The sequence below is a fragment of the Arvicanthis niloticus genome, chromosome 1 (assembly GCF_011762505.2).
Source record: "Arvicanthis niloticus isolate mArvNil1 chromosome 1, mArvNil1.pat.X, whole genome shotgun sequence".
Lineage (NCBI taxonomy): Eukaryota > Metazoa > Chordata > Mammalia > Rodentia > Muridae > Arvicanthis > Arvicanthis niloticus.
Window position 1 is genome coordinate 100537730 of NC_047658.1, and position 17055 is coordinate 100554784.

Here is a 17055-nt window from a genome sequence, read left to right on the forward strand (position 1 = left end):
AAAAGGCAACTATTGTTTGAACTACACCAACTTACTTTATTTCATCTTGATTTTGTAATACTACAAATTTAAACTTTCATTTATAGAGGTTTGGATTTTGGAGTATGCGTGATATCGGATGTTGGAATTAAGGAAGCTCAGCTTGTAAAATCTATAGCTTACTTCAGAATGGGGAGGCAAGATCAGAATTGTTTTGACCCCAGGCAGTCTGATTAAAGAAGTTAACATGTACTTTAAATATGTGTGACTTAGTTTGTGTGAGGTACAGAGCCCTTGAGAATAAGAAACTACAGGTTTATTGCCTATACATAGGGACTCTGGGTGGATAGGAGAACCATTTCCTGTAGACCCATTTAGAAATGGATTCATTACCATTTCTAAAACTATTCCTTCAATTTTTTTTTCTGTCACTGTATGCATGGCAGATGTATATGGGATGGATTAGGCTCTGGGTAGGTGACCTTTCACTTGCATCTTGCAATTTTCTGACATGTTTGAATTCTTCTTAATTAGCACATATTTTTATAAAAGAATAGAGAGACACTGGAGACACAATTGGATTGATGTAGTTAATTGCTTTTGGAAAACATTTTAAAAGCAAATGAGATAGCTCATCAGGTAAAGGTACTTGCTACCAAATCTGATGACCTGACTTCCATCCCTGAGACCCACAAGTTATCATCTGACCTCCAAACATGTGTCTTGACACATGTACCTCCCCCTACACGATAAAATAATGTTTTTAATAAAACACTTTGAACCATTCTAATACTAAAAATATCTTGGAAAAAATAATGGAGAAGGGGGAGTTAGCCAGCTTTGTGGAATTTATCAGCAGTATTACTAAATGTTGTCATTGGTGACACTATGTTTTAGTTTACCCTAGTGCATAGGGCTCCTGCTTACCTTCCTTACTTCTCTGTTGTCTGCTTCTTTCCCAGAGGCAGTTCACATAGTCAGTGGCTTACCTTCCAGATGCCACATCTTCACTGATATATTTGTCCATTGACTTTCCAGGTAGTGGGCTATTTTGAAAGTTGTAGATTATATTGTAATGGAAGGAGGTGACCATTAACAGATGTGGAATTCCCATGCCCATTTTCACTTCTGATGCTTCCCGCACACTTAAGGACTCTGACACTGTCTGTGGGTTTTTGCAGTTTACAAAAGGACCCCAAACTCACTGTTCCTACAGCAAAATCAGCCAAGGAAGAACAGGAGTGTCCCAGAAGCAAAGCTTGCATTGTGTTCTTAGTGCAGGTATTACTGATTCCACCTCATCTCAGCAATGATGTGTAACTTCCCAGTGACAACCACCCCGGAAGTTCTACCACATGTGGAGTCTAGTGTTTTTAGAATTTGGGTGCATGGTAGAACTTAGCCTCCAGCCTCTCTAGAAGATAAGCTATCACTCTGCAGCCCAAAGATTCCATAGAAATTGCACTTTGAAAAGACCTATAGATGGCCTTGAGAGCCATAGAGAATGGCTAGGCCTTTCTATGGAGATTGATCCTTTATTCACAGCAGTGCCCTACACACACTGAATGTGAACAGAGAACAGGGGTAGAGGTGTCTTGCAGTGGCTGAGGGATGTAGATGAGTGTAATACTCACCTGATCTGTCTTTGAACAAAAAGTGTGATACTTCACAGTAGAACAGCCAATCAATATTGAGGACTAAATCAACTCAACCAGCTTCACCCAACTTCACCCAAGTAAATAATGGAATGACCTTTGGACCACAGGCTCTTGTCTATTGGTCCCCTGTAAACTAATACATTAGATACTAGAGCTCCTATTCCAGAGAGATTGTATGCTTAACTTATGGAACCATACGCTGAGGCAAGTGAACAGTGCGTCAACCACTTTAAAAAGTTAAAGATATTATTGTAGGTAGGCTGAGTGCTGTTTTTTTTTTTTTTTCTTTTTCAACTAGTAATCAAGTTGACTTTTGGTTTGTTAGGATTAGCACAAGCTGCCTTTATAGTGCTGAAAGTCAGTAACATTAACATTGGATGGCTTCATAGGCTTGTCATTTAGGAATGATCATTTGTGTTTTTTATTTTAGGTCAGAATAGCAATGTTGGAAAGTTAAAAACATTATCTGGGGCACTTGACATCATGGTAAGAACTGAGCATGCATTCCAGCTCATCCGGAAGGAGCTTGTAGAGGAATGTGACCAGGTAATTGGAGAAAACATTTTTATATGTCTTATGCTATATAACAGGTATATGACATGTACTTATGAATGTGTGTGTGTGTATTGTATATAAATATAGTTAGTAGTGTATTTTTATGTAATTAAAAGCTTTAGTCTATTTGTGTGCTATAACAACATGCTGGAGGCTGGGTAAGTTGTTACAAAGAAGCTCATTGGCCCATATTGTGATCCACATTAGCAGATCCAACCAAGTAGATGGCACCATTGTCCTGGTAAAGGCTCTCTAACCATGTTGAGCATGGTGAAATGGAAAGGGAACAGGCCACATGCAGAGTGGGACAGGGCATGAAGAAGCCTCTTTGTAATAACTTAAACTTATAAGACAGCCCAGTGTTGATGCAGAGATATAGCTCTCATCACCAAGAGAGAATAAGTTCATTTATTCTGCAGCCACATGGCTGATCATGCCTGGGAACACAGATGAGTGTCACTAGTTTTCTGAAGTCATATAGTAATAGAACCAAGAAAGGCATACTTTATAAATGTACTGTTGGGAATATCATGCAGACAAGTTACAAGAAAGCAGAGGCATCTGTTTTAGGTAGGCCTCAGCTGCTATGTGAGGGCATCCTTAGTTTTGGGGTTGACAGAAGCTAGGATTCTGTCGATACATTCCAACAGGTTTTACCTCATTATCACAAGGATAGATGTTAGGTCAGACACAGGTGGACAGGGAATGTCTTTGAAGGATACTAAAGATAGCCCAAGATGATTTGACCTGCAGCTTTCCAGCTCTTCACAGTCATGGAAGTTCTAATCAGCTAGCCTTGTAGAATCTTTAACATACATGCAGCTCCCACACCCACCTACCCACCTCCTGAGAACTTTACACTTATCTGATACACTCTCCAGAGGCAGCATTGACAACACTGGAGCCCAGTGATCCAGTTATCTTCCCTTGTGCCCATATCAAGTTCATCAGCTCACAGCCACACACTACACAGGAGCCTCAAAGCCTAGCAGCTGTGTTTGTATGATTGCATTACTGACCCCAGTCTTAATGAGCCATAGTTATGAAAGGACCTGTTAGAAGTTTCAAAGCCTTGTAAAGTTGTTTTTCTGGTTGGAGGTGTCTTTGCCTTTACTTTCCAAGAGCAAGGAAGGCTGTGCTCTCAGTCCCAGCTGACTGCCCAGAAACATTTATTCCACAAGCTCTGCAGCATAGTCCAGCATTTCTGCTGAGTGCACCCCAGGCTCCTGCCACCCCTTACTTCCATCTCTGGTGGGTCCTGGCTAGGCAGTACCTGTTTCCATGTTGCTTCTGTAGCAACCAGTCAGTGCTGGGAAGTCATGATATTCCATATAGGATTCATTTCTTTTATGTCAGTATTTCTTAGGTGTGGGAGCTTTACTGTATCTTTATCATGGAGCTTTTGGGTCTGCTTTCTGTTTATAATTCCATAGTCTGCTGGATTTGAAGAGGCTGCTTAGCCTTCACTGTATATCAAACATGGGAGGAGGGTGGCTTAGGTAAAGTAATTTTATGCTGTCTTTAGCCTAAGAATGATGAGGCTACATCGGCTGCTGATTCTTCACCTAATCTTAATCGAGAAGAAGTGATCAAACTCCTTAGTATATTTGAATCTCGTCTGTCATTCCTTCTCCTTCAGTCAATCAAACTGATGTCATCATCTAAAAGGAAAATGAGGTAAATTATTCTGTTATTTATTGAGCCTTCTTTGCTAACTCCTCACCTATGAAAAGAACATGAGTTCCTTCTGTTGATGTAAAGAACAGGTTGTATTACTTATGTTGTGTGTAGAAAATGCAAACATTTTAAGTACTATTCCTTGTTAGTAAGAATCATTTCCATGTGCCTCCTGCAAGGGGTAAATACGATAAAAGATAAAGAGTAAAATGTTAAAGTAGCTGAAGCTGGGGTATTAAGGAGGGAGAATGATGATCGGGTGCACAGCCAGGGTTCCCAGGTTCCTCTGCTCATGTGTGCAGTGTGCTGTTTGAGCAGAGCTGTTTTTTAGCATCATTAACCTGAAATTGAGTACCAAGTACTTCATCAGGAGCATGATATAAGAACACAAGTACAACCTACCCCATATTACAAAACATGGAAAACAGATAAAAGTAAAAGAAAATGCACCCACATACATCATTGTTACTAGTTAAATCTATCTTACCATTTTATTTTAGGATGCAGGTAAAGTAATTTTTGTTTTATGTTTTAGTTTATACATAGTGTGACTCAGTGTTATGAGCTTTGGCAGCCTTTATTTAGCATTCCAAAAGGTTCTGTCCATCACTCCACAAATTGCTCCTTGCTCTGACGTTAAGCAGTCTGACGTACAGTTTCAGAGTTTTCTCTTACTGCCTCTGTTAACAGTGGTTGTTTCAAGCCATGAGGTAGCCCCTCACTATCATCTCTGCCCAGCTAGCTGTTCTTTATTTCTTACCTGTGCGGGTATTTGTTCAGAAGTGTTGGAAACTGGACATCTGTTAGGCAGCAGAGGCTGATTTGGTTTGTCTGAGAGGTTTCACCTGACAGATATTCTATTGAGTTCATTTTTATAACTTACTTAAACAGAGCTGCAGTTGAGAATTTCTTTTTAAACTTGCAACCTTCTGTATAGCATAGGACACAAGTTCTAACAATAGTAGATGCCCACAGCTAAAGTTCTACCTCTGATGTTTTATTTAGTCAGTTCTAGTTCAAAATATGTAAAATATGTAAAATTCCAGAATAAATAACTTATAAGTGTTATAGAGCACACTGCATAGCCTGATGAAGTGCATGCTATCTCAGGATGTAAATCATTCCTTGTGCGGCATGTTCGCACTACACACACTGGTAGTCTACTCATTAGTTAGTAGTAGATTGCTTGCTGATCAGAATGTTGTAATACTGGTGGCCTGTATTCATGTAGCCTCTGTCTTGCTTCATAATAGCCCCAGATCATAAGAGGGCAGCGTTGCTGACAATTTGAATATTCCAGTTTTGGCAAGGGATAAAAGCTCTCAATAAAGAAAGAAAATGCTAAGTCTTGCTAATCCTTGACTGTGTGTAGTATAAGCTGTCCTGTTGACAGTGTCCTTTGCTTTACAGAAACTTTGCAGTTTTCTGAGGTCCCATTTGTCAATTTTTTTTTTCTTGGTTTTTTGAGACAGGGTTTCTCTGTGTAGCCCTGGCTGTCCTGGAACTCACTCTGTAGACCAGGCTGGCCTCGAACTCAGAAATCCGCCTGCCTCTGCCTCCCAAGTGCTGGGATCAAAGGCGTGCGCCACCACCGCCCGGCGCCAGTTCTTGATCTTAGAGCATAAGCCATTGGTGTTCTGTTCAGGAAATTTTCTCCTGTGCCCAGGTATTTGAGGCTTTTCCCCCACTTTCTCTTTTATTAGATTCAGTGTATCTGATTTTATGTGGAGGTCCTTGATCCACTTGGACTTGAGCTTTGTACAGGAAGATAAGAATGAATCAATTTCCATTCTTCTACATCTTGACCGCCAGTTGAACCAGCACCATTTGTTGAAAATACTGTCTTTTTTCCACTGGATGGTTTTAGCTCCTTTGTTAAAGATTTAAGTGTGTGGGTTTATTTCTGGGTCTTCAATTTTATTCCATTGATCTACCTGTCTGTCACTGTACCAACTGCCTAAAAACTTAACTGCTGGTAGGTTTTTAATGTGTACAATAAACACTGGTGTCCACAAGGTGGCAGTATATATAAGATCCTGTGAGCTAATTCAATGATTTTTCACATATTAGTGGTTTGAGTGACTGTCTGACAGGTAATAGTTTCAGTCTTTTGATATGTTATCACAATAGTTCTATGTATGGCTTATGTAATTTTTTATTTCTGACCAGGTTATTTATGTTGAAGAAATGTTGTTTTGAAATAGGATTATTTTGGTGTAGCCCTGGCTGTCCTGCAACTCACCAGGAAGACCAGGCTGGCCTCAAACTCAGCGATACACCTGCTTCTGTCTCCTAAGTGCTGAGATTAAAGGTGTGTGCCACCACACCTGGCTTGTTGAAGAAATTTTTAATCTAAAGTTTTCATGTAGGCCAAATGTCCTATGAGCCAATTTGTGCTTTCAGGTTTATTAAACAAGAAACATGATACTCTGCAGGTTTGAAACAGATCACTATGGTTACCGAGTCTGTGACTTTCTGTTGTGTTTCATTCATGTTCAGGTGAAAACAGCTGACAAGTTTATTGTTGGAAAAAGCAGACCCAGTTGTGTTCTTTAAGAGAAAAGGAAATTAGAATGTAACTTTAACAGAAAGGAACATTAGTAGTTTATTTTGACTGCTGTTTCTCCCCCTTAGCCTGAGGCAAAATAAGTGGGCTTAATAATTGAAAAGCTTAACTCACTTAGGTTCCCAGAAATTAAAATGAGATCTAAGAAAGTTAGGATTAATTTTCTTGTTGAAAATTTTTATTTTCAGTCTGTTGAGTGTGCTTCATGGTATGACAACTGTGTAGGTGCTATTGGACAAAATACACATTTTGTTTCTTAAATTGCAGGGGACTTACTCCACTTTGGATTAAGAATTGTGCTGTTCTTATCACGCCCTTACCATTCACTGCTCTAGCAGAGTGGGATCTCTTGTCATTTCAGAGGGTTTAGGATTTGAGATAAAAAGCTGTAAAACATCTCAGGATCATGGAGCCCTTTCCTGTGGTACAGAGAAGTTCGTAACACCATGGATGGTCCTTAGCCAGATACGGACATTAAGTATTTAGTTGAGTAAAGTGGTAGATAAGGTAAGCCAGCTAGTTATCTTAAGAGGAAAATGATCTGTTTGACATGTGGAGACTATAAATAGTAACTTCAGTTCGGTGGGTGACAATAGGTTAAGAAAGGCATGATCTATACAAATTCTAAGAAGTTGAGTCAAGCCGGACAGTGGTGGCGCATGCCTTTAATCCTAGCACTTGGGATTTAATCCCAGCACTTGGGAGGCAGAGGCAGGCAAATTTCTGAGGTCAAGGCTAGCCTGGTCTACAGTGAGTTCCAGGACAGCCAGGACTACACAGAGAAACCCTGTCTCAAAAACTGGAAAAAAAAGTTGAGTCAAGAGAGTCTGAGCAGAGCTCAGCCAGTTGAGATAGACACTGCTAAGTAGAAGAATGGCCACGGAGCTTCTCTGTGCTTGATCAGCCCACTCCCACTCGACTTTCTCGCTGACATATTCTTTGACCATGCTTTTGTGGCTGCTCACTGTGCCTTCTCCCAGTGCCCCTGCTGCTAGGCAGGGATCTTTCTTTGATCCACTCAACAGCCCTAGATAAGTCGGATGCTCTAGGAAGTGCCTGTTGTTTCCAGTCCTGCCCTCTAGTCTCTTCACCTGCCTGTTTTTAACCTTAGCAGTAATGCCGTTGAAGAAGACGTAGTCCTCCAAACCAACAAGCAGATTTACTCCCAGCTTTTGAGAGCGACTGCCAACAGAAACTCAACTCTGCTGGAGAGAACTGAAGTCATCATTTGTTTGCTGGAGCAGCTTGCATCTGGTAGCAGCGGATCAAGTGGCAGTGCTGTCCCCTGACCTGAAGTTGTACCGGAGGACTGTCTTGTCAGTGCCTTCCCATCCTGGAGCTGTTCTGTCCACTCGGTGCTGAGACATATTAAACATGAGGAAATGCCATTTAATCAGGTCCACAGTGGATACTCGCTTCCCATGGCATGCAGAGAATATGGCAGGGTGGTTTGGCTTCTTTCTATGAAGGTGAGAAACTATAATGGAACCAAAGGTTTTCTGAATGTATTTCCTCGAGAAGTACATGGTTCCTTAGTGATAACAGACCTCCTGTGATGTGATTAGACTTGCAGATATTCTTGAAGTATGTTAAAAACACTTGGGTGTAAGATGAGATTATTTTGGATAAAATGTTAGTCTGGCCAAGAGAACTCTTATTCAAGTGATTTCATAGATTCAAATGGCGTGTAGAAACAGTGCACGTCAACACTTCCTTCTAAGTGACACAAAAGTGTACCCTTTCCAAACTGGCACGGGAGGTTTGAAGACTGAAAATTGTGCAGGTCTCCTTTCAGTGCATGTTCTGAAAGAACTCACTTTTCTTTGACTGTGTGTGACATTGGTAAAGAATAGGTACTATCACTTTCTCATTTTAAACTTGAAAACTGTGAATAAGGTAAGAGAACTATTTTGAATAAATAAGCTATTTATTTAAAATACCTTGGTAGTTCCCACTTGCATTCTTCACACTGCTGTGGTTTGATCTGCTTGCTTATGATTTCAGAACTCTATGAAGTACATAGATCCTAGGGTTCACACACTCATGCTCCTGGAACATTCTGCTGTGCCCTGCTGCTCTGGGGATCTTGTCCAAAGCCTACTGCATGTGGGACTGTAAGGCTGTAACTAACAGTTTCAAGGAAGTGCAGCATTTGCATCAGGCAGACTTTTCTGCTTGGGTGATAGTCTAGTGTCTGGCCACTGTTGCATTCCCTCTCACACTAACCCCTTTTGCGGCCATTTTTGTCACTGGAGCAAGCAGGTCTCCTTTTGCAGCAAGGCAGATTGTCTGTTTGTCTAGCTCCTTGTTTGGTTTGCATTGTCATTGGAATAAATTTGCATCTGTTTACAAGAATTAATCATTGCAACCCTTAAAGCTTTGGTAAAACTGTAAAGCTTTGAGCCAGCTCATCAGCCCCATTTGAGGACTGCTGTGTCCTTTGCTCTACAGGGAGTGCACACATGGTAACAACCCTTCCTGCACTGGAGAGCCTCTGCCTGCTCCCACTGAGCACAGCACCCCTGGAGCAGATGAGCCCACAGGGTCTATTCTGCTTCCCTAGAAGTAAGCTGGGGTGAAGACTACTCATGTCCCTCTCCTTCGCTGAAAAGCCTTCTGATAGGAAAATGGATTTTAAGCAAGGAAGTAGAAATTCTGGCTCTTTCCCTTGTCATAGCAATAACATGAAAATTTCTGCAGGAGAAATAAAAGATACTTTTCAAATGTGTAATTACTTGTGTTGGTTTTAATTAAAGCTTCCTAAAATATATGTGTTTTAGCTGTTCCTTTACAAGACTGTGGCCTGGTCACTCATGTTTCTGAACCTATTCCAGTTTATTGTTCAGATATCATAATCATATATGACATTGGCTTTTGTGTGCTAAGAATTTAAGCCAGCCAGTTGTGGTGGTGGCTGCAGCTGCAGCTGCACACGCCTTTAATCCCAGCACCTACGAAACAGAGCCAGACAGATCTCTGAGTTCCAAGACAGCCTGGTCTAGAGAGAGTTCCAGGACAGTCAGGGCAACACGGAAACCCTGTTTCAGAAAAAAACAAAAACAAACAAACAAAAAAAAAAAAAACTAAAGCATTCATAAGCCAGTTACCCAGCTAGCTTCCAGAACCCTGTTGTGGCCTGGCCTACAGGACAGAAACAGGCAAGTGTTCACTGCTCTGCAAGGAACACAAAGTGAACCAGAAAGGCCATGATCTGCAGAACCAGTTAGTGGGAGGCCCTATGCACACAGAAGGTGCATTCAGCAGCAGGAGGCAATCATCACAGGCTGCAGACTGCCACCAAAACAGATACTTTGGGGACCTTTGACTCATGGCAAATATTGCATGTAGCTCTTGATACCCCACCTAAGCTCCATGAACAGGCTGTGCTACCAGCCCCACCCAGCTTCCCTTGAATCCATGGATAAAAGACACATAGTTGTTCCTTTTTTAACTTGCCTTTTGACAAAATTGCTGGGCACTGCTATCTTCCACCTAGAAAAGCATTCTTATCTATGCACCTCCCACCTGTTGTTCAGTTACATCCTTGACCTCTCGCCTGTAGGAGCGGCCATAGGCCACCTCTCCACCCGAGATCTCACACGTCTGGTCAACTTTTCTCCATGAAAAGCCTGGCAAACTCCTTCCTTGCGTCCATCTCTTTTTCTCTAGGGACCCAGAAGTCCCACCTATTCCTTCCGCCCAGAAATTGGCCCATGGCTTTACTGACAGATCAAGAACCCAAATGGGAAACGGGACAGCATCAGAATCACCCCTACAGTCAAATGGTAAACATGTCATTTATGACATGTGTTTTGCAGTTAATTTCAATTCTGCGCCATATCCTAGACCAGAACTCAGTTTTTAAGTGCTATAAAAGCCATTTCTGTACACAGTGGTGGGACCCCTGGTGGCACTATTGGGACTGAATGGAGTTCATGTAGCATCAAAAGAAAAGATGGGGATGCCATAGGATAAATTTTTTGATGTTTCTAAAAAGTTTCGCCTAGCAACTGATCCTTAAATCTATTTTTGAAGTTCAAGTAATGGTTTCTTGTTTGGTTTAGTTTAGGAAGCCATATTGCTTTAGCTACTAAGAATCTGGTTTGTTTTCTTTGCCAAGAAGGCGATGCTTTCTCTTAAAGCTGTTCCTAAGTCCCAGTCTTGATTTTCTTCTTCTCTTTACATGTTCAGTGTAGAGGTATGAACATCACAAACATCAAACCACTTCTGTGAAATAGATTTTTTTGGAAATAAGCCATTCAGAGGAAGCCGAGAGTTCTGCTGTTTGTCCTTTTCACTAACTACTTTCCAGTACGAGTTGCCTTTGAAAAAGAAAACAGAGTTGTGTGCATAGGAGTAGTACGCTGAATCGAGGCTTCTGTATGGATGGTTTTGAGGCATTATTGCTGGAAACACTTGGCTCATCTTCTTTGGATAAGAATTAAGTACTTGGTTTCGGTTAACATCAAATGCAAATACCTGCAAATAAAGCAAGACAGGTTGCTGATGATTGCTGACTGTTAACAATCTGACTTTGCACTGAATTCTGTAGATATTCTAAATGTTTCCATCTGATGGTCTGCCATTGTGTCATAGAGCTGAAGTAATCTTTTAACTAAGAAGTTGGATGCAGTGATACTTACTAGAGACTCCTTGAAGAAGTAAATTAACTGCTGCCTCCGATCATAAAAGGCAGTGTCCAGGGAGCTGGGGATGCCAGGGAAGCCTTCTGAAATCAGTTTAGGGTAGCTCCTTCCTTGTCCATCTTGTGTGTGTGCCTGGTCATTCTCACTGTCATATCTCCAGTATTGGTTTCCTGAGAGCCAACCCAAAAACTGTCAATGTGGTTTATTAATCCCAGACTATAAGATGTATGGCATGGACCAGCAATGCAGCCCAGCACTCCTAAACTCCACCCAAGTGAGACCTCACCCACCATCCTATGAGAGCCTGGCATGCCTCTCTGCTTAGTGTCACTCCAAAGGGCAGCTGCCAGTAGGTCCTAAGTCAGTTCTGCATGTCCTCTCCCGTGGTTCCAGAAAAACAGGACTTTTTCACTCAGCTATCTGCTCAGGCCTCCTAGCATTTCTCAGTTTGACCCCGGTAATGTTTGCCCAGCCCATCACTGCTGTGTCAGAGTGCTAGTCACCTCTCACAGTGAAAGCCATGAACACCATGGAGTATCTTGAGTCTTACTTAGTCCACAGACCATTCCTTTTCATGGTAGAGACCTAACAAAGTTTATTCATTTGGTTACTACCAAGCAGTCCAAGATCAGAGGATACAGCCCACCCTGAGCGTGCAGTCTGTCTAATTAAACTGAAAAGCAGTGGTTGCCAGTACATTACCATGGATTCCTTGGTAAGTGCTGGAAATATCTTAAGTACAAATTCAGTAAAAGAAATGGAAACACATCTAGAAGCATCATTACCTTTGAAAAAATACCGTTCGTCTTTTCCCCATGACCAGACATGGACGAAGGCATCTATGCTTTGCATGGGAATTCCACGCCAGCCAGTGAGGATTTGGAGGGGGTCCCCATAGCGAGTCCTGTTGTTGCGGTTTTCGTAGAGCCAGTACCAGCTGTTGCGGAAGAAGTAGGTGTTGAAACTCACCCTCACCTCACCATATTGGTTCCTTTCCTTGCGAATCCAGTCAAACACTGTATCAAACGATCCCTCACATGCACCTGATAGAGAAAAAAACGCAGCCACTTGTCACTGTAAGCATCAGCATTCATAACTGTCTGGAATGGAGACAGTACATGGCTAGCACTTCCTGTTGGAATGCCTTAAAGCTATCTGGTTTCATGAGAGGAAAGATGTTTGGTTCTGGGCACACACAAACTGCCATGTTTCTACTGGAGGATGACAATGTGGCTGAAACAGGCTTTGGAAGTCAGGAGTGGGAGCAGAACTGAGGTGGGACGTGAGGATCTAGGAATGGAAGCACTCTCTTCCCCTGCTGGGTATCTGTGCTATAACCAACCCTTTTCTTTTGTAAAGACTGGACTTAGAATTGTGTGTGTGTGTGTGTGTGTGTGTGTGTCCGTCCACAGGGGCCAGAGGTGTTGGGTCCCCTGGATCTGGAATTATAGGTGATTATGAGCCACTAGATGTGGGTGCTGGAAATTCAACCTCTGGAAGGTGCTCTTAACTATCAAGCCATCTCTCTGTCCCATTTGTATTAAATAGCCAGCGGTGCCTGGCATAATAACTAAATGTTTGCAGTAAGGCTGCTGTCTGGAAGCACAGCTTCTTATAGTGGCTTTGATGCTACAACATGGACCTGGGTATCTAAAAGCCATGATGTCCTCTGTCCTCACCATTGTGGAAGGAGGGGAAGAGAAGACACAAAAAAGGATTGTTGCTCTTTGCCTGTGTGTGTGTTAAAGGTTTAGTGTGATCATTTTAAAAGCCTGCAGACAAGAGTTTGAAGGCTGGTCTTTAGCCATGCAACCTGTTTGGGGATCAGCCTCCTAATGAGCACAGAGCAGAGCCTGCTGGCTTTAACCTCCTCAGTACCCTCCGGGCAGGGTCTGCCTTAGACCCATCTTACCATATAGTCTTTGAATTGCTTTTCTGTCTGACCAGTCTAACTCAAAGGCAGGCTCCTGTGGAATGTAGTTTGGTTGCATTATGGATCCCATCCTGTAGGTGTGAGGCAATCCAAGGACGTGGCCAATTTCGTGGACAGCTACCTAGGAGGGGAACACAAACCACAGGTGTAGGACCAAACCTGAGTCTTTGATGTTGCTGGGACCAATCACTGAATTAAAGAAGCCTGTCCTATCCCCAGTGCAGAGTTGTGCTTGTTTAGGAGAGAAACAGTGACTACTGGGGAACCACCACCAGAGATTTGCTAAATGTTCTATTTCTAGAAGGATATACACACAACAAGGAAAAGCTGTGTTTCTGAACTTGGGCTAGTGTGCTTTGCTTCCCAACAGAGCAGCTGGAGCCTCTTACTTTGAGAAGGCTGATGCCTGTGTCACTGGAGAGAGGAGTGAAGTGCTCGTCGTCATCAAAGTGGATCTCACCCAGGCGCCAGGCATGTGCAAACTCCTGCCCACTCCCATCAAACACCCGTGGACAGCCCAGGTGCCGGCCTGATGTGGGGAGAGGGGTGGGTAGCAGTGAATGAAGGTGCCCATCTTGAGTCCCTCTCTTAACAGCACAGACTTTTGACAGCACCAGAGCTTCCTGGAGCTGGTACAGCTATCGGCACCATAGAAGCTCCTCTGTGGACGCAGACTGAGCTGCCTGGTGTCTGCCAACTGTGAGGCTATAAAGACTAGAAACAGACAGGACCTGTGGGCGAATGTCTTTAATTTTAGCACCCAGGAAGCAGAGGCCAACAGATCTTAGTTCTGAGCCAACCTGGTCTACAGAGAGTCCCAGGATAGCCAGAGCGATACAGGAAAACTGTCATCTTGAAGAAAAAAAAAAAAACCTACAAAAAAATCAAAACAAAACCAAAAAGACTAGAAACATCTAGATGCTAACTGGGCTCTCTCTGTCTCTGTCTCTGTCTCTCTCTCTGTCTCTCTCTCTCTCTTTCTCTGTGTGTGTGTGTTTTGCTGGTACTGCTGGTATTGCATTGGAGCTGGGTCCCCTTGTTACTTTTATAACAAACCATGTCTTATGTACCCTAGGATTAGGAAATTTACCCAGTGAGAGCAGCAAGGTGGATGGGAACACCTCTAGTCACAGATGAGCTGTAGAAGATAGGTTATTTGTCCAGTCTGCCAACAAGGAGGTTGTGGTGGCTTTATGTATAAGTCTTCTCACAGGTCAGTACACTGTACCTGCTGTGTCTCTGTGTGACCAGGAGGGTGGGTGTTGTGCTCCAGGCATGTGAACCCCAACATCTAAGACCTTAAAATCCATAGAGAGTAGAACCCCTTACCCTCTTAGGTATTCTCTCTAAAGAAGCCCAACAGGTAGGAGTTGGAACCACACTACTCTGGGCAACAAGGCAATCAAGCTGTGATTGGCCCAGGTTGCCTTAAGCATGATGCTGGGCATAGGGCCTTGGTGGAAGAATCAGAGGGTGCCTGCAGAGTAGGCAGGAAGGGATCCCCAGTCTGCACCCCTCTTACCTCTCCCAAAACCCAGCTTTATGTCCACCATGGTGCCAGGGGCAGTGAGGTCCTCCAGGAAGTTCAGTGGTGTCACCTCACTCCACATCCTGAAGGCCAGTCTAAAGATGTATCTCTGCTCATCCCCAGAGAGTTGGCTGCTGTAGGCATCTCCCACTAGCCTCCAGGTCAGTGTCTTCTTAGAGAAGGCCCTGCTGGCCCCAGTGTCTGAGGCATCCTCCTGTTGCCCATCTGGCTTGGGCAGCAACATTTGAAGAAAGCGCTTTTGTCGGGCCCTCGGCTGGAGACCTAGAAGGGTTGCCAGGGCTGGTGGAGTTGGCAGGCCAGCCCGAGGGGGCAGCCGTGTGTCAGGGACGCCACAGCGCGGCTTGTTCATTACTGCCAGTGTAGGTGAGTCTAGTTCCCCGCTGGTTGGCAGTCTGTTCGCCTTCTGGAATCTACGTACAGCTTGAGCCAAGGTGAAGCCCACCGGGACTCCTGCTGACTCCTTTGGGCTAGGCACCTCTGACCAACCGTATTTCAATAGGAAATTCTGTGAGAAAGAGAAACCCTAAATGCATAAGGTTGCCTCCTGCTGGGACTTTTCTTGTGCTGTGGTGGCTGGGGAGAGGCAGGAGATACACAGAGTGAAGCTAGACATAAAAGGACTTTATCCAGTCTCTACCAGAGTGAAGTCACGGGTGCCACATAGCCTGTGGAGGGGCAGAATTGAAGCCAGCCAGGTGGTTGGACTGAGAGGGAAGGAGCCATTCCAGAGGTCAAGGCTGGAGGTCAGTACACACTGTGTGGGCTGGTGGGTTTTTAGAATGCAGGGGCAGGAAAGGCAGGGGCTGTAGGGGTGCCCTTGACATCCAAGGCAAGCTTGGCTTATCATTGCTTCTCACTGCCCTCCACACTAGGGGCACCCTGGAGCCAGAGTTTAGGGGAAATCTTGATCATCTGTCTGATGGAGGTAAGTTCCAGACTTCAGAGCCATGACTGGAGAAAGGGAGCCCTGGTCTGGTTGTGACAGTGGATGGCACTCAATAGCACTTTGTGGGGATCCTTGCTGGGGCTGTCCTTTTTCTGTATAGCCAGGATGGCAGGAGGCCAACTGAGGGATGCTACCAACACGATGCCTTAGACTCTGACAGCACCACATGCTTACCTTCAAATGTCTGCTGACATTTAAAGCTACTTTCTGCAGGCTTGATCCTGCCTAGACACCGATGCTTCTAGAGTTAACATCAGATGGAACTAGGTGCAACTCAGTGGTAGAGGTAGTTGCCTAGCATGCACAAGGCTCCAGGTTTCATTCCCAGCTCCACAAAGATGGTGCCAGGTAAAGCAGGCTCTCTGCCTCTGCACCATTAGCCTTCCATGTTATGCTCTGCCCTCTACATGTGTGCATGTGTAGTGTATACTGCGTGTGTATGCAGATTCTGGTGCTCTGTGCATCTCTTACCTGAGCAGCACGGAGGTCAGCAATGGGCTTGGCCCGACTCAGGGGAGACGGCTCCAGGTCCGAACGGTCCCGGCTGTGGAAGAGCCTCTCAGGCTGGGTGGGCTGGGGTGCAACTAGCCAGCAGAGCAGCAGTGTCAGACGCAAGACAGAGGCAGCAAGCATGGCTTCACTGGGACTCTGGTCCTTTTACCTTGCTGTGTCCCTGTGTCCCCTCCTAAGGAGCAGGGCATGGTGGGCCCCTTTTATAAGCAAGCAAGCATTTTGTCACCCAGCTCTGAAGTGTGCCTGCTAGGAGGCTGCTTCTGAGGCCTAGGTGAGCTGCCTTTGAAGACCCCAGGGCCACTTTTCTCGTGGGTGTGACAATTCCTCTTCTTTTAGTCCTGGGTCACATACTTCTGAGTGGTGAACCTGTGGATTGCTCTCCTGTGTTGACTTTAGTGGTTGAGTTTGCTCCAAAGTGAACTGAGGGAGGAGTGCTGGGTGAGTCCACCTGTGCTGCTACAAGGCAGAGCCTACCCCCGACAACATGCCTTTTAGGACCTGGCCTATGGCTTCATAACCTTCATAACCTCCACTGTCCAAATAAATAGTAAATAATGTAATTTAAAAAGTAGAATGTCCATTCAACAAAGTAAACTTTAGAACCAGTGCAAGAGTTTTTCTGAAGTGGGCAGTACCATGCTGAATTTTCTTGCAGACACATATGTGTATGTCTGTAAAGTGTATGTTCATTGTACATGTGTCACAATTCCATAGAAAGCCCTGGGTATCTGAGTGTTCCTGAATACAGCTACTTATTATGGAGTCCCAATTAGTGGTCAGTGAGTCTATGTGAGGGTAAGTTAGAACAACTGAGGCCTACACATACTACACAGCCTGAAGGAGTTAAAGGAAGCAGCCCTCAGTCCCTGGAGTCTAGAGCTGAGCCTGAAATCTGTACCCAAGCACTGCTTTGCTCAGCTCGAGGCCCTGCTGTGGTCAGTACCATTCGGCACCAGAGATGGGAGACCATATATGAGGCATTTGTAGTATGGAGCCATTCAATATGCCCTCCCAACCAACCATGAGGCTCCTC

At 44.1% G+C, this 17055-nt stretch overlaps 2 protein-coding genes across 5 annotated transcripts in view; one reads left to right on the top strand and one right to left on the bottom strand.

The window, feature by feature from the left end:
* Positions 1 to 8374, top strand: part of Edrf1 (erythroid differentiation regulatory factor 1) — a 36872-nt gene extending 28498 nt beyond the window's left edge. For 2 of the 4 annotated variants that reach the window (XM_034505626.1, XM_034505648.2), the window contains 3 exons: positions 2068 to 2183; positions 3718 to 3869; positions 7547 to 8374. In XM_034505626.1, the coding sequence (XP_034361517.1) occupies positions 2068 to 2183; positions 3718 to 3869; positions 7547 to 7724 (446 nt within the window). In that variant the 3' untranslated portion in view covers positions 7725 to 8374. The remainder of the gene's footprint in view (positions 1 to 2067; positions 2184 to 3717; positions 3870 to 7546) is intronic. The other 2 variants (XM_034505638.2, XM_034505656.2) reach the window with 1 other exon arrangement.
* Positions 8375 to 9219: 845 nt separating this feature from the next.
* On the bottom strand, positions 9220 to 16519 carry Mmp21 (matrix metallopeptidase 21). The gene is made up of 7 exons (XM_034523625.2): positions 15981 to 16519; positions 14537 to 15068; positions 13404 to 13543; positions 12994 to 13135; positions 11867 to 12124; positions 11079 to 11251; positions 9220 to 10914 (listed from the first exon to the last, which is right to left on the bottom strand). The coding sequence occupies exons 1-7, from the start codon at positions 16140 to 16142 to the stop codon at positions 10615 to 10617; spliced, it is 1707 nt and encodes a 568-aa protein (XP_034379516.1). The 5' UTR covers positions 16143 to 16519; the 3' UTR covers positions 9220 to 10614.
* Positions 16520 to 17055: the final 536 nt, after the last annotated feature.